The sequence below is a fragment of the Haliotis cracherodii genome, unplaced genomic scaffold (assembly GCF_022045235.1).
Source record: "Haliotis cracherodii isolate W230 unplaced genomic scaffold, xgHalCrac1.p SCAF_19, whole genome shotgun sequence".
Taxonomy (NCBI): domain Eukaryota; kingdom Metazoa; phylum Mollusca; class Gastropoda; order Lepetellida; family Haliotidae; genus Haliotis; species Haliotis cracherodii.
Genome location: NW_027266274.1, coordinates 17,313,462 through 17,336,170, shown reverse-complemented (window position 1 = coordinate 17,336,170; position 22,709 = coordinate 17,313,462). Strand labels below are relative to the sequence as shown.

General features: G+C 46.1%; 2 protein-coding genes across 3 annotated transcripts; one reads left to right on the top strand and one right to left on the bottom strand.

The window, feature by feature from the left end:
- Positions 1–336: 336 nt before the first annotated feature.
- On the top strand, positions 337–21,436 carry LOC139466813 (small heat shock protein p36-like). 2 transcript variants are annotated; one of them, XM_071248510.1, is made up of 2 exons: positions 337–504; positions 19,327–21,436. In XM_071248510.1, exon 2 carries the CDS (start codon positions 19,357–19,359, stop codon positions 20,311–20,313), a length of 957 nt encoding a protein of 318 aa, XP_071104611.1. In that variant the 5' UTR covers positions 337–504; positions 19,327–19,356; the 3' UTR covers positions 20,314–21,436. The 2 variants fall into 2 exon arrangements, with proteins under 2 accessions (XP_071104611.1, XP_071104612.1); XM_071248511.1 differs by lacking the exon at positions 337–504 and adding an exon at positions 11,067–11,285.
- LOC139466621 (resuscitation-promoting factor RpfA-like) lies at positions 5,878–15,889 on the bottom strand. The gene is made up of 2 exons (XM_071248207.1): positions 15,823–15,889; positions 5,878–6,515 (listed from the first exon to the last, which is right to left on the bottom strand). Exons 1-2 carry the CDS (start codon positions 15,887–15,889, stop codon positions 5,878–5,880), a joined length of 705 nt encoding a protein of 234 aa, XP_071104308.1.
- Positions 21,437–22,709: the final 1,273 nt, after the last annotated feature.

Genomic DNA, 22,709 nt, shown 5'->3' with positions numbered 1-22,709 from the left:
ACAGCAGACGACAACCACACCATGTTCACGCCATATGTGCACTAGCTTCGTCCACGAACACAACGTAGAAATAAATTATGAAATATAAATATATTTCACTATATGTCAAAATTACTCGTTTAATTTATTTATGCAAATCACCTTTATTATGACGTCACGATCAGTATAAAGCGTATTGTGTTCAGGTCCTACCCATATATCGTCTGCCCCCGCACGTGCCGGCCGCCATCTTGGATGGGTGCAGCGGTAGCGGCTGTTTCGCAGAGAGTAGTGACAGATATCAAAAACGCGAGAATTATTCAGCATTGCTCAGATTCCACGTAGGGAGGATCCCAAACCACATCCCTCACCCCCTACTTTTACAAATAGACTGGCCTAGCTAGCGGTTGCACCCAGCAAAATACGAGTAGGAATCGGTCGTCTGCTAGCGCCCCAACAGGTTTACATTTTACTGGATTTTTCTCGGATTGGATTGTATCGACACCGACAAGGAATACCCTACAGGTAAGAATCTCTCGGTCGTCTCCGCGTCTTTGAGTGACATGATTCTAGCGCTTAGGAACAGGCGTTGATTTCACGCCTGCCAAATAACATTGGTTCCGATCAGATGCTGTTATCGATTTTATGGCTGTCACGTGACTGTGATGCGAGCTCGTATAGCCCGTTTTTCAGATCGGTGGACAACAAGACTATCATTTGATGGGAAGGTTGAAGGTGATTTGACCGCAATTTCTCTTTATGCAGCAATAATGGTTAAATGACATAAGATCATGTACTTTTGTTGAGCATTTAACCACATGATCATGTAACTAATAATGATAATGAACAAACTCGCAGACGAGCCCGAACCAGCAGATAAATAAATCAGTTTCACAGACATGCGAAATGTTCTTTATCGACTGAAGAATTCAAGACGCATTACATCACGTAGAGAAGCTGTATATCGCCACAGTCGTACTAGTTTACTGTCTGCTGTCAGTATTTGTTATATCGGAAACTAAAGAATAACTTCGAGTATCAAATAATATTCCCATTTTCCCAGGATTCCTCGACATGCAACAGACTTGCATCCATACTTAGCTTATCGTTATCGGGTGTTCCAGTGTTCCAGGGTCAGAACATAAAGCATGTTTACAGATACTGTTTCTGTCAGTGGCGACATTTCCCGGACAGTTTTCACGCACTGCATTGTTTCGAGTGTGCTGGCTGCTGCGGGCGGTTTAGTCCGCCTGAGAGAGGGTGTGCAGTGGGTCAGTGAGAGATATCTATTCTCATCTCTCCTGGGCGTGATACTCGACAAACACGGAACCAGCCCCTCGCTGTGATAACGGCGAAGTGGGATGCAGCAGGCACGTTATCTGTCTTTTTTACATTTTTTATCTTGTCTATAAAAACTCAGGACTCTTTAGGCATTTCCTTGGGGTATGGAAAACTGGTAAAAATATATTCCTCCTTTATGTACAGGTTAGGTGAAAAAAAATAAAAACATAGATGAATGTCACAATTACAAGGTTTTGTCACCTGTTTAATAGTTTGATGTCAGCTCCACTTCCGTACCTGCGCAGTGATGCATATTGCCTGGCGAGAAGATAAACTACGGGATACCCTTCGTAGTGAAGAAATTCGGATTAAATAATGCTGATCTTTGGCCAAAGTTAAACAATCTGCTGAAAAACAATTCGCCTTCGAGTGGGGGTATACTATTACCGACTCTGGAAATTGTTTATTGTTTATCTGTCATGCCGTGGCAGATTAACCATACTGATATGAGTGAGCATTGTTTTACGTCGTTTTTAGCAATGTTCCAGCAAGATCACAGCGGGGGACACCAGAAATGCACTTCACACGTTATACCCATGTCGGGAATCGAACCCAGACATTCGGCGTGACTAGCGAACGCTTTAACCACTAGGCTATCACTGCCCCTTACAGTAATATGAAAGAATCGGGTGTTCTTTAATTTCTCTTGAGTAGTGTGTTTCGGAAATTAGCTCCTTTGTACGCATGTTGAAAAAGCTTCATTGTGTTTTTACGCGTGCTGTTTTTACACATTTGAGTTCTTCATTTAATACATACGTTTCTGTACGCAAGTTAATTAAAAGTAATTGGGTTTGAATATTTTTCTGGGGGTATTTAACGCAAATACGCTGCTTATCTGTAGCTCTGACTGGTGGTGTTCAATGCCTATGTGTACCCGCAGTGATGGTGTGTTTCTGCAATGCCAGTATATTACCACGCACCTGTTGTGTGGGGAGCTGTCGGCCGACTGTCTCCCGGCTGGGGGGGAGACGTACCTATGTTCCGTGTGTCTTTATTAGGCAGGATGGAGTTACCCAGAGTCCTTGGAGACATGATCAGGAAGTTTCAGTGACAGCGAGATGTCGGTGGGGTCGGAGATGGTGGAATGAGTGGTTTGCCAAGGGCGGTGTTTAGGGGTGGGTAGTTCGGGGCGGTGTTTAGGGGTTGGTTTTTTATAGGATGGGTAGTTCAGGGTGATGTTTAGGGGTGGGTAGTTTAGGGCGGTGTTTAGGGGTGGACAGTTTAGGGTGGGGGGTTCAGGGTGGTGTTTAGGGGGTGGGTAGTTTAGGGTGGTGTTTAGGGGTGGGTAGTTTAGGGCGGTGTTTAGGGGTGGGTAGTTCAGGGTAGTGTCGTGAGGTGGGTAGTTTAGGACAGTGTTGAGGGGTGAGTAGTTCAGGTCGGTGTCGAGAGGTGGGTAGGTTAGGGCGGGGCGGTGTTTAGGGATGGATAGTTGAGGGTGGTGTTTAGGAGTGGGTAGTTTAGGGTGGGTAGTTTAGCGTGATGATTAGGGGTGGGTAGTTCAGGGCGGTGTTTAGGGGTGGGTAGTTCAGGGCGGTGTTTAGGGGTGGGTAGTTCAGGGTGGTGTTTAGGGGCGCGTAGTTGAAGGCCATTTTATAAAATATATAGGAGCCAAGAGACTTTCTTCATTTTCTGATACTGCAGTAATCTAGACTTGCCAAACATTTTAGATTTCTATGGGTTGTATTTGTTTCAGGGTCTGTATTGCAAACAAGTGAAACATATTCCGGTCCTGTGTAGTAAGTCCCTGAACACGACGGTAGTCCTTATTCTGAGTGTGAAGTCACGTGTCAGGTCACCGAAGTCACGTGTCAGTGGCAGCGGTCTCTCGATGTTGACCACGACCTTTTTGTTTCGTCGGCTACCATGACATAACCAACAGTCACCGAGCCTGACCACCCGACCCTTTTAGTTGTCTTACGACCAGCATGGTAAGGAGCCATCCCCGTCCCGGAATCTCAGGGGTTTGAACAATAGCTCTGTTTTAACACAGCGTGTCTGTTTCTTGTGGGAGGGAAGCATGGAGTAACATGGATGAAACCGGGAGCCTGGACGTGGTGATGACGACATCACGGCCGGGATGAACCATAACTTCAAACCATCACAGCAAGTCCCTGTGTTACATGGAGAAACACAATGGCCGCGCTTATATTAACACTTTCTATTTTGAAAAACATTACACTGCTGAAGCTGTGTCCATGACTTGCCGCTGACTCGAAGGCTGTATGCTTTAGTTACTGAGAGGGGATGGAACTATTGGCTATTTCTCATCAACTGCTGGGGCTGTGATGGCCGGCCACTGTAGGCTGTTCTAGACGGTTCAGAGTCGATTGCTTTTCCCTTGATTATGTAGTTTGTTAACAGGGTTCAGCCGACTGAGTAGAATGGAAATACTAACGTCATTGATTACTCGCGGAATGTACGGTAGCCTGTTCGGACCAACTGGTAAACCTGTGCAAACAATCTCTAAATACATTGAAAAAATCTTCAGTGTTGTTCGGTTGAGCACGGACTTGTATAGGTCCGTGGTTTCAGCTAAGCTTCACTAGCTCATATACACGAGGAAAAACTCATTGATTAATCTGAGTGAAGTATGGAAGCCCAATTGGGGCATCTCTGTGTGTGATGCCCGTCAGTTCGAAATGCTACCGTGTTTTTTAATACTGTCTATACAATGTCGATTTTAGCCAATTACCCGAAAAGCGATAAAATTCCTCAAAACCAACAACAGCGTTGCGTGCATACCAATTTCAAGCAGATTTCAATTCCAAAATCAATCTCAAATTATTTGACATAAAACTGGTTTATCGGAAACGGTTCTGTAGATCGTATCAGAATATTTATAAGCCTGTCTTTTGTACCCTGGAAGTATTGGCGGCCGCTGGGGGGATGTGATTGTGTGTTGGGGAAACATGGCTGTGTGGAGTTCCCGGCCTATGTGGGCCAGGGGTGATTGATCGGGAGCGACAAATTTGTATGGATGTCCGTGTGGACTTGAAATATTTTTCTTCCTTATTCGCTTGCACTATCGGGTGGTACGCCATGATGGTTGTCTGCCGCCATCCGTATACACATGGTCCACTGGAAGTATGGAAGAACAACCATCGTGCTTTCCATCACAAGGTGCGCGTCATGTTAGATCATAGAGACGCATGGTACGTCACGTTAGATCTCAAAGACCCATGGAACGCCATGTAAGATTTTGCAAAACACGCTAGAATATGCAATCATATGTCGTAATCAATGTAAGTATGATTAAAATGACACGCTGCACATCACGTCAGATCATAGAGACGCATGGTACGTCACGTTGGATAATAGAGAGACAAGGTACGTCATATTGGATCATAGAGAGACAAGGTACTTCACGTTAGGACATAGAGACACATGGTAGATCACATTAGGTCTGGAGAGATATGGTACGTCACGTTAGGTCATAGACACACTGCACACCACGTTAGATCATAGAGACGCATGGTACGTCACGTTGGATCATAGAGACGCATGGTACGTCACGTGAGGTCTGGAGAGACATGGTACGTCACGTTGGATCGTAGAGAGACATGGTACGTCACGCTGGATCGTAGAGAGACATGGTACGTCACGTGAGGTCTGGAGAGACATGGTATGTCACGTTAATTCATGGACACAGTGCACACCAAGGTAGAACATAGAGACGCATGTTACGTCACGTTGGATCATAGAGAGACACGGTACGTCACGTTAGGTCATCGAGACACAGTACGTCCCGATGGATCATAGAGACACGGCACGTCACGATAGGTCATAATCGTAACCATGTAATCAATGCTAGTATGTATGAGGAACATATTGGAACGTCCCGTTAATAAAAAAATTACACGCTGTACATCACATTAGGTCCTAGAGAGACATTATAGGTCATAAAGACACATGGTACGTCACGTTAGGTCATAGAGATCCTAGGCGGGTCACGTTGGATTGTGAAGAGACGTGGTTCGTCTAGGTCTCTTCACTAGAAGGGCTAGTGACAAGTCACGTTTCATTATAAAGAGTAGTATGAAATCAAACACGGATTTGAAGTCACGTGGGAATAAAACACGGGGTACGTCACATTAGACGTACATTGACAACGATTCGTTAGATAAAACAGGAACATCCACAGCGTCGATTTTGTAATTATGAAACCTCGAAAAAATTAGCACGGTTTATTCCGAACGCCAGTTACGGGCTTCGCGACTGAATCCGTCCAAATCATCGTCCGTCTCTTGCTTCAGTGTGATAAACATTCGAAGGGAAGAGACTGCCATACAGCCTAGGCCACCTCTTAGACATTCCAGAAAGTTCTTTTATACAGTTTACAAATTTTGAATCGAAAATATGTCAAAATATTTTTCAAAGCGCTGTTGCCACTTGGAAACTAGTGCTGTGGAGCTCGAGAAAGCTGCTTTTTGATTGGCTTATGTCATTGGTCGATCAAAGTTCGCAAAAGGTCGTTCTGACATGACCTGTAATTATCTTTGTTTTGCCGTAGTGAGAACTAAGATCTGATTTTAATGAGAATGCATCATTACTCCTTGGCTATACATACGGCAACCAGTACAGCAGTTTCTCCAGCATCTTGCTGATGTCAAGTAATAGTGACATTTCTGACCCGCTGGGAAGCACTGCTGGATCCGCTACACTGAAGTCTGCAGGATCCGCTACACTGAAGACTGCAGGATCCGCTACACTGAAGTCTGCAGGATCCGCTACACTGGAGTCTGCAGGATCCACCACAATGTAGTCTGCAGGATCCGCTACACTGTAGTCTGCAGGATCCGCTACACTGTAGTCTGCAGGATCCGCTACACTGGAGTCTGCAGGATCCACCATACTGAAGTCTGCAGGATCCGCTACACTGTAGTCTGCAGGATCCGCTACACTGTAGTCTGCAGGATCCTCTACACTGTAGTCTGCAGGATCCGCTACACTGAAGTCTGCAGGATCCACCACACTGAAGTCTGCAGGATCCGCTACATAGGAGTCTGCAGGATCCGCTACACTGGAGTCTGCAGGATCCGCTACATTGGAATCTGCAGGATCCGCTACACTGAAGTCTGCAGGATCCGCTACATTGGAGTCTACAGGATCCCCCACACGGAAGTCTGCAGGATCCGCTATACTGGAGTCTACAGGATCCGCTACACTGGAGTCTTCAGGATCCGCTACACTGGAGTCTTCAGGATCCGCCAGTTTGATAAGATGTGTAGATACTCACACAGATAGACACTGTCTGCTGCAAATCCCGTGGCTGGTGATGTAGGGAAGGGGGAAACCACATCGATCTGCGCCTAACCCCACTCCCCGCATCCCCCGGGACGTGAATACAACGGCTCCTGGGTCGTCAACGAGGGCAGGGCGGGGAGGCGATCAATGGAATTGGATAACTGGCAGGCACTGATTTAATGGTTTAGTGCCCTTGAAGGATCCGACCCATTTCATCACAGACTTGACGGCGTTAACTCAAGTGGCTCCAACCCACTCCACTCAGTGCTTCATCTTCTACGTCATTAAGTCTACAGATTACTCCCCATCATCACACGTGACGTCAACCACGACACTACCCCTGTCGTCAGATCTGATGCCGGGATGTAAATTATATAATTACTCACAACTCAAGACCTACTCGATGTCCGAGGGTAGGGTCTTATGATTAACGCCAGGCAGTACGTTACCGCTATAGAACTGTCTCTGGTTGAAGAGAGGATATAACAGATTTAACGGTGGCCTTATTACCACATTCAGTAACATTTAGGTCCAATCGATGTCGTAACGCCCCACTTTGAACATGCCTTTAAGATGAGATGTTTCACAGAGGGGGGTGAACGTCTACTGCAGGGAGGGGATTACTGCCGTCTGATTGGGGCCTATTGAATGGGTAACGCTCATCTGGTAAAATGCCTTGCCCACAGAAGGTGAAATGGACTGAATATGATTGCCCAGCTCTGGAATTTATTGCTTTGCCGGAATTAAGATACGGTACATTTAAGTAAAGGGAGTGCTTTTGAGAAGGACGTTTATTCGCTGACTATTGCCTCACAGCAGAACGTTGATGTTTACAGATTTGATCGAGCCATTGATTTGAGATGGCGATTGCGGCAGAGTGTTTGCTCAGTGGAGGAAGTCTGTAGTCAGACAGTCAGGTCGAACCAGAAGCTGATGAACAGAGGGACTGGGAGCTCATCATGCTGTGCACGCTCTGTGTACATGGCTGTCAGGCTCCCGTGGCTGAAACACACTGCGTGCCCCTTCTCCATCCTTGAAGACGCCACTCTCTGGTAGAAATGATTGTGGTCAAACATACAGTCATATCGTCATTCAACCGTGGTCATACTGACATTTTAAACCATGGTCATAACGACATTTTAAACCCTGGTTCTACTGACATTTTTAACCATGGTCATGTCGACATTTTAAAGCTTGGTCATACCTACATTTTAAACCGGGGTCATACTGACATTTTTAACCATGGTCATATCGACAGTATAAACCACTGTCATACCATCATTATAAACCATGGTCATACCGTCATTATAAACCATGGTCATACCGTCATTATAAACCATGGTCATATCGACAATATAAACCACTGTCATACCGTCATTATAAACAATGGTCATACCGTCATTATAAACCATGGTCATACCGTCTTTATAAACCATAGTCATACCAACATAATAAAAAAACAATGGTCACAATGACAGCCGGTCATCTTCATATTCCATGGTAATAACAGCCATGGTGATATCATCTCTAGTAGTCGTCGCCGTTATTAAAGATGATGGAAATACGATCTTTAAAGTCACCGTGTCTCCACCTCAGCATTGCGGTGCAGTGCTTCAGTATATGTTTTTTACGCAGATCAATTGCCCTCTTATGTCTTGTATACAACAATGAAATGTTAACAAGAACAGCGTCGTGTGTGTGTAACAGCGTTGTAGTGTTTTGTGTGTTGTGGCATTGTGTGTTTAACGGTGTTGTAGTCTTAATGTGTGTGTAGCATTGTGTGTAACGTTGTAGTGTAACGACGCTGTAGTCTTGTGTGTGTAACGACGTTGTAGTCTTGTGTGTGTAACGTTGTAGTCTTGTGTGTGTAACGTTGTAGTCTTGTGTGTGTAACGTTGTAGTCTTGTGTGTGTAACGTAGTTGTCTTGTGTGTGTAACGTTGTAGTCTTGTGTGTGTAACGTTGTAGCCTTGTGTGTGTAACGTTGTAGTGTAACGACCCTGTAGTCTTGTGTGTGTAACGTTGTAGTCTTATGTGTGTAACGTTGTAGTCTTGTGTGTGTTGCGTTGTTGATATGACTGTGTTCTTCTGGAACCTTCGTGTATAGCAGGGTGGCAACTGTTTTTGTTTCGCCTCAGGAGGCTGGCCGGAGATGGGTCCATCTTTAAGTCATCTTCATCGTTAATAGGTCGTCTTTCAAGCACAGCTTGGACATATATCCTTCAGCTGATGTGCAGTTAGTGTCGGCTATGTCCTCGTTACTGTGGCGGGGCGTGATATGGACAATAGTTTCCTAATCAGATACACCTGGACATCCCGCCTGGCTCACATTGGGTGGCTGGACCGGTTCACCAGGCAACTTGGCAGTCAGTTCACCTTTCACGACCTCCAGACGTCTTCATACGTCGGATGTTAACCTACATCACCAAGCAATACCAACTCACAGCGCCCCCTGCAACGTCACAGCAACCTCTATACTCCTCACCACGCCCTATTCACACCTCACAGCGCCCCCTGTAAAAGCGCATCTCACAGCGTCTCCTATACTCCTCACCGCGCCGTCTTCACGCCTCACAGCGCCCCCATGCATCTCACAGCGCCCCGTATGCTCCTCACCGCGCCATCTTCACACCTCACAGCGCCCCCTACGCATCTCACAGCGCTCCTATACACCTATACCTACATGCCATACCCAATCACCCACAAATGTATCAAATCATTCACACATCCTATAAAGGGGCGATTGGATAGATTAGTGGTTAAAGCTTTCGCTCGTCACGCAAAATACCCGGGTTCGATTCCCCACATGGGTACAATGTGTGAAGGCCATTTCTTGTGTCCCCCGCCCTGATATTGCTGGAATATTGCTAAAAGCGGCATAAAACCATACTCACTGCTCCCTTACAAATGATTAGGTTGAGAAAAACGGGTCTTAGGAATATTTTATGCTCTTTAAGAGTGAAAAACATGGGCCTGGCATAACAGCCACATTGATTGGACGATTTCTCCCTAAATGCAGGCATGATGTTTATGTCCTAACGTGATAAGAGAGACGTGAGTGGTTCCTGATCGATTGTTTCGCTTGTGGTTGATGTACAGCAGGTTTATGTGCGCGCCAATCAATTGCTCCCCCTGTTGAGCCATGCCATAACACATTCTAATCACCAGCTCGTTGTTAAAACAGCGTATGATCAACGGTCGGTTATTCCTGGGTGCTTGGCGAGATGACCTGTATTGTAAGAAGGGGCATGTTCCTGTAAAGACTTATCGATTCCCTCAAGTCAACGTCTTGTGATACCCCCTCCCAGGACACCTTGAACGGGGCTGGAGAATCGTTTCCAAACCAGCAGGTACTTGCCACATTGCTCGGTTTGCTGCCATTAAGGATTAACTCACCATTTCCACATGGTAATCATATTACTGAACAGCATCGCTCGGGTGAATCTAGACTTGCTGCAAGGTCGTGTTTGTCGCTCCCGGGGGATTAACCGTTATTATATTTCGTTATGATTAAAACTTATGAACATTATGTTTTATGGTCCAGGGTAAAATAACGCTTCGCTTCATTCCACTGAGAAGCGCTGGAAGAGGTGTCGAGTTTCAATTTATTCCTTGATACGAGATAGGTGGCCCATGCTTCTGCTGACGTAATGTAGGATGAAAGGTAAGTCTCACCTCAGTGGCAGACCTCAATAACATGTTTCACTAGTGGGTTTCACCTCAGTGGATGACCTCAACAGCCTGCTTCATTCGTTGGTTTCAACTCAGTGGCAGACCTCAACAATCTGCTTCATTCACGGGTTTCACCTTAGTGGCAGACCTCAATAACCTGCTTCAATCACGGGTTTCACCTTAGTGGCAGACCTCAACAAACTGTTTCATTCGTGGGTTTCACCTTAGTGGCAGACCTCAACAACATGTTTCACTTGTTGGTTTCACCTTAGTGGCAGACCTCAACAACCTGTTTCATTCGTGGGTTTCACCTCAGTGACTGACCTCAACAACCTGTTTCATTCGTGGGTTTCACCTTAGTGGCAGACCTCAACAACATGTTTCACTAGTGGGTTTCACCTCAGTGGCAGACCTCAACAACCTGATTCATTCATGGGTTTCACCTAAGTGGCAGACCTCAACAACATGTTTCACTAGTGGGTTTCACCTCAGTGGCAGACCTCAACAACCTGCTTCATTCGGGGGTTTCACCTAACTGGCAGACCTCAACAACCTGCTTCACTTGTGGGTTTCATCCTAAGCGGCAGATCTCAACAATCTGCTTCATTCGGGGGCTTCACCTAACTGGCAGATCTCAATAATGTGCTTCAGTTTCACTCACTCTCTCCCTCACTCACCCCAACCAACCAACGACTCACTCACTCACTCACTCTCTCACTCACCTGTATATCTACACAGTTTCCTTCGCCTCATGTAAAGATATTCAAGCGGGGGCCTGTGTAAGTCTAGTCTTGAGGGAATCTCCCCTAGCTGAGGTGTCCGTGAGGTCGGTAGAGCGGCTAGGATAGACGTCGCTGGTCGTCGTCCAAGTCGGTCCGGGCGGTGTTTGTGTTGGCTGCGTCTGCCGTTACTGTCACGTCACACACCTGGAGTGTAACTTACCTGCTGATTTACCTGTCAGGTACCATCGACAGGCGGCGTTCTTTGATCTGTCAGTTGGTCAGGACACGATGAGCATGGGAATCACTATCAAGGAAATGTTGGGTCGGGGTAAGTTTTTTCTTCTCTTTGATAATCAGATGTAGTGTAACCGGGTAACAGAATACCGTACAGTAGTTACATTGTTGACAGAGGTATAGTCGTCACAGATGTGGCTCAGTTAGTGATGTTACCAAAAAGATATACTTTCGTGCTACACAAATTGACACGATCAAATTTTGTGACCTCATAATATATTTTAATACTTTTCAACGGTAGTATTTCACATCTCATACTATGTGGGTCATTTGTGACGTCATACCAGGAACCACGACATGGGACGGGTCGCTGTTGAAACATGCACCTGGATTTCGAAATCGGTGCCACGACAGTGAAATAGACAACCGCGTGCATCGGAGTATATCCGTCAATCATATATCTGTCAATCATGTGTCGGTTCAACCTCGGATCACTTACTGTAGGTATAATACTTATATCACGCCGAGTGATAACATCCATATCATGTCTAGATCTTGTGTCGCTTATGTCGTCTTACGTCAGTCGACGTATCGGGAATAAACATGTCGACAGTGATCGATGTACAGATGTGTCACTTGTTAAATTCTATACCATATGTCGCAAGGGTCGTTACTCGTTTCAATGCATACTCTGATAAGGCCGTTACTTCCTAACAGTGTTGAACAACACTCGGCTATAGTCGTCTGTGTATTAAACCTATTCTGTATGACATGGCGGTGGGACATTCACGTTGTATATTAATGCTTCATGTAATGTTATTGACAATAACAGGAATACACCCACAACGTATTTGTGATGTGAACGATTTACTACATAGTAAGGACTAGTACAGTAGAAATAGCCACCTCGCTATGTCAATATCTGACGCGGGCACGGAGGAATGTTGAGTCTATTTACGGTCGATTTGAAACGCGCGGCACACGCCCACGAATATAGGTGACCCTGACAATGTGACGCATTGACAATTGGTAGCCTGCTGTAGGCGACATGAATCGCCCCAGTATGGATGTAGGGAGCCTGACACATGGCGCAGCATCTTCCTCTAACTCAGCAGTTGATGCAGATACAGATGAACATGGCTGGCTGTGTACAAGCAACAGAAGCAACTGTTCGGTGTGGGCGATATTGATCCGGTTTCTGCACCTGGTTGAGTTTATATGAATATTGATAAACAAGGAAAGGTTTTTCACGGTGAATGAGGAAAATGTTTTTATCTGCCGCGGAAGGGTAGTAATGGGTCAACAAGAGATACGATTATGCGGTATAAAACGTCCTAGGGGGGTGGGGGTGGGGGTGGGGAGGGGACAAGGGTCCTCCTGATCCTTTTATGTTTGTGTGAGTGAGTATGGTTTTACGCCGCTTTTTGCAATATTCCAGCAATATCACGGCTGGGGGCACCAGAAATGGCTTCAAACATATCGGGAATCGAACCCGGGTCTTCGGCATGACGAGTGAACGCCGTAACCACTAGGCTACCCGACTGCCCCTAATATATATGAAATACGTGACAATGAACTTTGTAATAATACAATGCCAATCTATTATTGGACCGGTTTACCGCTTTCGCAGTCCCCTGATACTTCCTTAAGTATTGTGTGAAGAGGAAACTTTGCCGAGATTATCCGTGGGACCTTGTTAATCTGTGCTATTACTGGGGTTGTGTTTGTTAGGGTCTGGTTAAAACAGTGGAGTGTTTGTTCAGTGACTCGTGTTTGCCAGTGTTAATTATGCTGTGTCAGCAGTCGATGTTATTGAGGCGAACTCGGGGACGTTTAACTGTGTTGACAATGAAGGAGTGGACGTCAACACATCGAATCGCTATGGAATACTCTCCGGGACATCTTATTTAAAACGGGATATTTGTATACGTCGGACAATGACAAACTTGTCGAGATATTGTATTTATAACAATATGATTTGTACGTCGAACTATGGCAGATCTAGCGGGACATTGTTTCGGTATAAAATAATGACGTGTCCGTGGAACTATGGCAGATCTGTCGGGACATCTTCGGGTTTTTTAGATAATGATGTGTACGTCCAACTGTGGCACATCTGTGGGGACATATTTTTGTTATAAAATTATGACGTGTACGTCGAAATATGGCAGATATGTAGAGACATCTTCTTCTCTTTAAATAATGATGTGTACGTCCAACTATGGCAAATCTGTCGGGACATCATATTTGTGACAATATGTGTTCTTCAAATTATGGGGGGCGGTCGGGAAGACCCGGATTCGATTCCCGACATGGGTACAATGTGTGAAGCCCATTTCTGGTGTCCCCCGCCGTGATATTGCTGGAATAATGCTAAATGCCCGTAAAACCATACTCACTCACTCACTCCCATCCCCCACCCCCCACTCCCCACCCCCCTCCGTGATATTGCTGGAATATTGCTAAAAGCGCGTAAAACCATACTCACTCACTCCACGTTTATGAGTGTGGCGTGCGGTGTACATTACCTCACCTTGTTACAGTCGATGTAGTCTTCCCATCTCTGACACGGCTCTCACACGTATCGCGATACCGAGATAAATGATCGTTTTTCCCCTCATTTACTCATTACGAGACCATAAATAGCCATCAGCTTCAACAAGTGCCCTGAAAATACCACGGTAACACTTGAGACTATTTCTGTGCGGCTTCAAAGTCAAACACGTCACTTCCGGTGCCTCCACAGATCTGCCTGTCGTGTACAATTCGGTGGGATTCACTCCCATGGTCAGATCTCGTCGCTCACATCTTGGCCACAACTGTCTGGCCACATCAATGGTCCGTTCTGGAATTGATGTCGACTTTTGTTCTTGTTTCCCGGAGTGTAGATGGGATGAACTCAGTGTACACTGTCACATCTCGTTTCGCGTGTTCTAGGTTTGGTTGGATGGTTTGTTGTTTAACGCCGCACTCAGCAATATTCCAGCTATATGACGGCGGTCTGTAAATAATCGAGTCTGGACCAGACAATCCAGTGATTGATATCATGAGCATCGATCCACGCAATTGGGATCGATGATCGTGCATCAACCAAGTCAGCGAGCCTGACCGCCCGATCCCGTTAGTCGCCTATTACGACAAGTATAGTCGCTATTTACGGCAAGCATGGGTTGCTGAAGACCTATTCACGGGTTCGTTTCTAGGGTACATAGCTGCTTGAATGGTAGGAGTAAGAGGCAGTGAGTGAATTGAGTTTAACGCCGCTTTGAACAGTGTTTCAAATATATCAGGTGAGGTGAGATGAGATGAATTGGGGTAACAGGTGGTGAGGTAACGTCTTTTGGTAAGACGCGCCCGGGGATGGAACATCGGACCTCCCGCTCTCTGGTATGACGTAAAAGATGGTACTTGTTGTTACCCTGCCTGGCGCTCGGTAATAAGGGGCTAAAAAAGGACTGGTCGGCTTGGAGTCAGTATACTGTGTCTGAGTGGGGTATTCATGTTAAACTGCGGCACGGTATCTCAGTGAGCTAGCAATATAAATAGGCATCAGTCCGGACTAGTACGAACAGCCACACACACACACACACACACGTGGCTATATAAGTGCAATAATCTTTGACGCGACGTTAAACCCCATTTCACCTCACCTCACCTCACCTCACCTCACCTGGGTGGATGCTCTACCACCAGACAACGGAGGTGGTCTTCAGTTATATCAGCTTGATGTGAATTAAATGCCCGAGTTGACGCAGCAGGTTCTAACCCAAACGCATGGATATGGTGCCCATAAACCAAGATCAAGGGATTCGAACCCCTGATTATGTCCCGGGACGTGCGACTTGAGACTGTGTGAGGGTGTTGCAAAACTGTTAACGTCGATCAGTACCGAGCCCCGTTCCCAAAGCGATCCAAGCGCACCGACTACCGTAAGCCTATGTTACGGTATTGGAGTTAGAACTGTACACCTGAGAGTTTACACCTGAGAGTTTACACCTAATATTGTACACCTAAGACTGCACACCTGAGACTGTACACCTGAGACTGTACACCTGAGAGCTTACACCTCAGACTGTACACCTAAGAGTGTACACCTGAGTTAACACCTAAGACTGTACATCTAAGACTGTACACCTGAGACTGTACACCTGAGAGTTTACACCGAATATTGTACACCTAAGACTGTACACCTAAGACTGTATACCTGAGAGTTTACACCTGAGACTGTACACCTAAGATTACACCTGAGTCTCTATACCTAAGACTGTACACCTGAGAGTTTACACCTAATATTGTACACCTAAGACTGTATACCTGAGAGTTTACACCTAAGACTGTACACCTACGACTACACCTGAGTCTGTACTCATGAAATTGAACACATGGTATAGAAGGTGTAGACTATACCCATGAGGTTGCACGGTGTGGATGTAGACCCGCTACCACCACTGTCAACGTCAGGTTTTTGTGTGTTAGTGTGTGTGTGTGTTAGTGTGTGTGTGTGTGTGTGTGTGTGTGTGTGTGTTAGTGTGTGTGTGTGTGTGTGTGTGTGTGTGTGTTTGTGCAAGACCATGTTTTACATGTGAGTTTTTACATCAACAAGTGCGTCCGTGTCCTATGTCCGTGTTCACACAGCATCCCCTGGTCCTGGGAGACGGGCACCCCTGCTTCCCCCATCAGCCTCTGTGTGAGGTTCATAGCAAGACGCGGTGTTTACCGCCACGTGAAGATCGAAGCTCTCAATCCCGGGGTCTTATCACGTCTGGATGTGAGCGGTTTATCGATAAAGCAGAAACCCTAGAAAATGTTTCATGCCTATGCAATTTGCTATAAATAAATATTGTAAGAATTTCAACGTCAGCGTGTGTCTGTTAAAAGAATGCAGCAATGGCCGTGTTGAATTGCACTCTTACGAACACAGTAGGGATGGGGTGTGTGTGCGTGCGCGCGTGCGTGAGTAATGTATATTCTGGACACGTGTCCCGTGAAGATCCGGCGTAGAATAGGTCTTCAGCAACCTATACTTGCCGTAAAAGGCGACTAGGCTTGTCGTAAGAGGCGACTTACGGGATCGGGTGGTCAGGCTCACTGGCTTGGATCGTGGATCGATGCTCATAACGTCAGTCACTGGATTGTCTGCTGCAGACTCAATTATTTACATACCGCCGTCATATAGCTGGAATACCGCGGCGTTAAACATTAAACAAACAAGAAAACACCAAACTGGACACGTCAGTCTAGTCCCCATTGTCATGTATCTGCTGGACACGTCAGTCTGGTCCCCAATGTCATGCATGACACGTCAGTTGTATGGTCGGTCGTGTCAGAGCATTCTAATCTGATGTACCCGGAGAGACACTCGCGCGCCTAAGAGCCTGGAATCCGTGCACAAGGCCGTGAATCCGTGACATTTGCCGAATTCACCCGACTTGTTCCGAGAATCCCAGGCTGGGCGGCACACCAACTTAATGTTTGTGTTTCCTTTGAACGTACATTACATCCGGGGCACGAGGAGACGGGATCGTGTACTCTCCGGGCCCGAAGGGACATAGGTTCCGACGAGAACATACTGCACGTGCCAACAACTGTTATGACCTTGGATACACGCGCTGCGCATTTGTAACACAGTAATGTTCGGATTATATAACGATATGAGGCCATATCCCCTGCTGGTTTGTAAAGTACAACCAACAGGCCTTGGAGGGGGAGGGCTGGATGTGGAGGGGGGGGGGGGGGAGGATTCAGTACATCCGTATCCTCAGGAACATCCTCAAGTGTCTACCTCTTATGTCGTATGAATAGCACTCAAGCTGATCCCTGAAGCACATGCGAGTCCGGTAGTAACTTTACAGAGCTACCTTTCTTTCCTATGTATGTAGTGTTGCGACCCCGCCATTGTGGCTGAGTGGGCTGGAGTGTTATAGGGTACAACCCATCTACCTCAAAGCCCCAGTAGTACCGGCACACAACCTTGCAGTATTTGCTAGACAATGACTGACAATCAGCGTACTTTGAAGATGTAAAGTGTGGTAAGGCCCATCTGATCTTGTGAGGAAGAGCACGGTATGAATAGACGTTTAGAGCACAGAATGCCCTCATTGGACAGGGTCCAAGCATACAATAATGCATTATATTTTGACATGTTTTATGTGAAAGAAAGAGAGAGAGTGGATGTTTGTTTGTTGTTTAACGTCACACTTACTCATTAACACTCCAGCCATATGACGGCGGTCTGTAAATAATCGAGTCTGGACCAGACAATCTAGTGATTGGCATCATGAGCATCGACTTACGCAATTGGTATACTATTACTTGCATCAACCAAATCGATCACCTGACCACCCGATCCCGTTAGTCGCCTCTTATTTAAGCAATATTCAAGCCATATAACGGTGTAGGACACCAGGAAGTGACGTCACACAATATCCCCCCATGTAGGAAGTCTTCTGATAACGCCCCAGAGGAACACGAGCCGTGATAATATGGAGAGAAACAGATCGTGGGAGAGAGTTGGTCGGGTGGGGGGACCTGGAGGAATCTGCCCCCTGTTGTACACACCACCCGGAACCTCGTTATTCAGCTCCGTTCGGTGTGGAGGTGCCGACTGACAGGGTCACGGTATAGGGAGGTAGCAGTGTCAGGTCACGTGGTTCCGCCATCATGGCGTTACCTGTATCCCTGGTGCAATTATCGCGTACTTCATGCATTGTTTATTTACCTTCCAGTGGGAATGTTTAGAAAATAAGCTGCTGAATAGCCATGTACGATGTTGAAGCTGATAACGACAGCACTGTAACGGCAGATGGAAACACGGCCGTCCATGCTGCATCCATCTCCGACATGCCAGCGTTCAATTATCTTACCATCTGACTGAGATCCCCCAAGGATAAGGAACGATCGAAACCTGCTGGTGGGTTTAACACAAAGTTGGCAAGTTGGCAAACTAAGAGAGCGTTTAAGTATTTCCCCGGCAGTGAATTCCAGAGGGATCTCTGGGTTACAGTAACCTCCGACTGGAATACTCTCGTCTCCGTGATGTTACAATGTTGAGATGTAGTTGCAGTGATCAAGGTCGCCAAAGACGTAGCGTTCACGGTCACTTATGTCAAAGAGTTAGTCAACAGAAAGAAGTTGGATATTGATGCCAACGTCAGACAGTAGACTGGGAATATATAACCTGTTTTATCTTTGTAATTGTTGTAAACTCGGGGAATGTATTCTTTTGTTTATATCAGGATAAACCTATTTGAATTGCAATAATATTTGTTTCAACAAAATGGCTGTCTCGTGTTGCATGAATGAGACACGTTGCTTAGCTCTTCTCGCTACTACAGTTATTGCCAGGCTATGCAATCACATGTTATTCTTGGTATGTCATGTGTCATGTGTCATGTGTCATGTGTATGTCAGGAGGATAGAGGTATGTGGCCTGGTCCTGGAGAGGTAGTCCAGTGGTATGAGCGTGTCAGGTGACCGGGTTCGACTCCCCACGTGTGTACACCATGCAGACCCCTTTCAGCACCACATGCCTTCGTATCAAGACCCTCTAATCTTATGAAAAGGGAAACTCACTCACTCACTCACTCACCGTATCATTCACCTACAATCCTCCAAGTTATGTGATCTTCCTCCAATCCTCTGTGACTTGGTTGAGTCGATGGCCGACGGCGGGATCGATGCTCATAACATCAATCACTGGACTGTCTGGCCCCGATTCAATTATTTACAGACGTAGTACAGCTGGGATGTTGCTGAATGCGGCGTAACATTCACCTTTCCATCCACTCACCCACTCACCTACTCACCTGGTCCGTGAAGATCCGGGGTAGACTAGGTCATCAACAACCCACGCTTGCCGTAAAAGGCGACTATGCTTGTCGTAAGAAGCGACTAACGGGATCCGGTGGTCAGGCTCGCTGACTTGGTTGATGCATGTCATCCATCCAAATTGTGTGGATCGATGCTCATGTTGTCAATCACTGGATTGTCAGGTCCAGACTCGATTATTTACAGACTGCCGTCATATAGCTGAAATATTGCTGACTGCGGCATGAAACAAAAAACAAACAAACAAAACAAAACCTACTCACATGCTCACACTATGATGAGGTGATACAACTGTTCTTCTGTTTCAGGTGACTCGACCCCTCCCCCAGCAAGCTACAATGGCGAGATTCCGATCTGAGCTCCACATTCCGATAAAGAGAGATGATTTGAACTTCCAGGACCGCCAGATCAGTCTGTGGACGGACATGGAGAGCAGGATGGAGCAGCGGAGGAAGGAATGGGAAAATGAGTTCGAGAAGATGCGGCATGACTTCTTCACCCTTAAACCCTCAGAAAAGAGGTCTAGCATCATTCAAATGGACAATAACAAAACTATGTTTGAAACAGACAGTGAGGGACGACAAAAGTTCAAGGTCAGATTTGACGTCAGCGAGTTCAAGGCTGAGGAGATACAGGTCAAAGTTCAGCAATCAAAGATCATCGTGAACGCTCGCCACGAGGAGAAGACCTCCAACTCGACGGTGAGTCGCGAGTACAGCCGACAGGTGGACATTCCCAGCCACGTCGACCCCGACAAGCTGCAGTGTCTCCTCAGCAAGGACGGCATACTCAGTATAGAGGGACCAGTGCAGAACTTGCTGCAAAGGGAGGTAATGCTTCCTATCCAGAGCGACACTACATCAAAGCCACTAGGAGTCGCTACACCCGTGAAGAATCCAATCATAACGGAAGCGGACGGGTCGAGGAGACTTCGGCTTCAGGTGGACGTTGGGGAGTTTAATCCCGAGGACATTGTCGTCAAAACTATGGACAAGAAGTTGATCGTCCACGCAGAGAGGCAGGAGAAGATGACGAACCGAACGCTACATAAGGAATTTAATAAAGAGTACGATCTTCCGGACAGTGTCGACCCTACAACCATCACGGCCTACATAGCAGAGGACAAACAGCTGACAATAGAAGCGCCCCTGAAGCCACTTCAGACGCAGCGCAAGTCATATGCCGTGACCCAGAGCTCTAATGTCAGGAAAGTATCTGTTACCAAGGATTCGGCCGTCACCATCACAGATAGCCAAGACAGGCCCATGGTCACCATCAGCGTGCACAGGAGATAGGCGTGTCACGTGACACGCACACTTTGATGACGTTTACACATTTACGGTTCTGCTGTTCAGCTATGGATATATCGTCTGTAGACCCCTGGTGGTGTAGATGTTTCCAAGGTGATGACGTCATGGCGCTTTCATCTCATCACGTGATGTCGTCACGCGAGTTGTCATGGAAACAATGTTGACATGTTCACGACTGCTTCCGATGCATGTTCGATATCACCAGAGAAGCTTTCCGATTCAACCCGAGGGTGGCCGATTTAAACAATATTGGTCTTCGGTGTATTTCGGAAAATGGAACGTGCTAATTCTGTGCATACGGAGCCCATATATTCGTCGAGTAGAGAGAAGGCAGGGGTATGGGCGGTGTCCAGGACGGGAATCGGCCGATTTCAGTCAATGTGCTTATGTGAGAGTTACGTCCCGTGTGTGCCCCTGAGTGGCCCCGTGCAATATGGTCACGTGACACCAGGCCATGTGTACAAGTATGACATCCGCAATTCTAATGAATTTCCCATAATTCCAAGTGTGGCTAAGGAGTACTGCTTCCGGTAACAGCAGCAGCAACAGCGGGTCGCGTGCTTGTGATGCGACAACGTTTCAGGATGTAGATAGTTTGTCCACGCTATCCCTAGACACGAAGACAAGATGTCTGTCCAGCAGTGATCTATGGTATAGCGGTTGGTAACACTCTAGCTTTAGATATCGCCGTTTGTGTACTAGATTGTATATAGAGACAGGCTATTTATTCCACTTGTTTAAGCATATTTTGTTGAATTTTAGAACTGTGATAGTTTCTAGTCTATGTATATTTGAAGCACACAGGTATAATGTTTTCAATGGTGCTTGCAATATCGCCAATCTATATAATATAAACTGTATGCTTTATGTTATCAGGGGATATCTGTTCTTTAACTGATGTGTCTGTCTGTCCGTCCCTGCGTCTGTTACAACCCCTGCTAAGGTGTATAAGGGGAGCGTTTAGAACGTTCGTTGCAGGACAGACCCCAGTCTCCACGTCTGGTCATCCATCAGTTCTGAGTTGTTTATTCTGTAATGTGCCTGAATCTAGAAAAGGTCCTCGTCGCTTTTTGTCCCAACGTAAATTATCTGTAAAAAAGAAAAGAAATCCAAACTGTACACGAGTAACGGCATGTGTCGACTGATATCCAGGACGAATATATGATTGACCTCAAACAGTGAACAAACTTAATGTGCAGTTTTTTCATCTTAGGCTGGTGGTAGTATTAAGGTATAGGTACTAGATCGTTGTTTAGGCGGGTACGAAACCTCAAGACTAGAGAAGCAATGACTCCCCAGATATGCCAGGAATCTCGCCCTCATCGCTGAATGAAAGATGGATACAACCCAGGGCCAAAATAGAAATTCATCTGTTTCAAGTTTATTTAGCTTGTTAAGCATGAAATCTTTCCCTCTGGCAACAACGCTTGAGCCGCGCAGATGATCTATTTCTGTTAAACTTATCAGTTATGTACGGAGGGTGGCATGTTTGGGGATCAGTACTATCTCTACTGGGATGGAGGAGGGGGGGTGGGGGGGGTGGGGGGGGGGGGAGGATGAGGGGGATTACGCCATAACATCTGCCGGGGGATATCTCGTGAATGAATCATTCACAATATGCAGAAATATCTTTCACCTTCAGTGCAGGATTCCATATAGACACCGGCGTATATTTGAGCAGGGGGATTCCAGTCTAAGAAACACCTTGGCTCCACCCTCCCTCGTTCAGTTGATGTCACTATCAGAATTGAACCTACCCACCCCCCACCCCCACCCCCACCCCCACCCATACCCCACCCACCCCACCTTGTCTTTATAGGCACCCTGCCCGTACAGCCTTTTCAGTACGAGTTATTGTATCTATGCTATTGAATATATCAACAACAAATATCAAATATTATTCATGTGATGAGTTGTGTCATCTTTATCACTAATAATTAACTGGTACTATCCCCCGCCAGGGGATTGTAGGTCACAAGTTCTTCGTTATTCGTTCTCAGGATACAGAGTAAAGTTTGTTTTTGAAATCTCAACTTTTTTCGAAAACTGAAACATGTTGATATTTTCATATTGCGATGGTTGAGAGTGACTTTAATATTGAATGTCTGTTGTTTATTTATTTATTTTATTCATTAGTCGATAGATGTTGGTTTCCTTGCAACCTATCTCAGTACCTGATAGATAAATGGGTATATTTACAACGTATTTTAAAACCTGGTGTGGTTTCCTGACAACTTTTCTCAGTACCTGATAGACCTGGTTTTCCTAACGGCATATTTCAGAATCTGGTGGATTTGCATCTCAGAATCTGATAGATGTTGGTTTCGCAACTTATTTCAGTATTATATCGGGGCCGACCCAACATTCAGTGTTATATCGGG

Coding starts and splice junctions, on each gene's coding strand:
- LOC139466621 (XM_071248207.1), bottom strand. CDS start 15,889: ATGAACCTCACACAGAGGCTGATGGGGGAAGCAGGGGTGCCCGTCTCC. Junction 6,516..15,822: donor CCAGGACCAGGGGATGCTGT/GTGAACACGGAC, acceptor CGGATCCTGAAG/ACTCCAGTGTAGCGGATCCT.
- LOC139466813 (XM_071248510.1), top strand. CDS start 19,357: ATGGCGAGATTCCGATCTGAGCTCCACATTCCGATAAAGAGAGATGAT.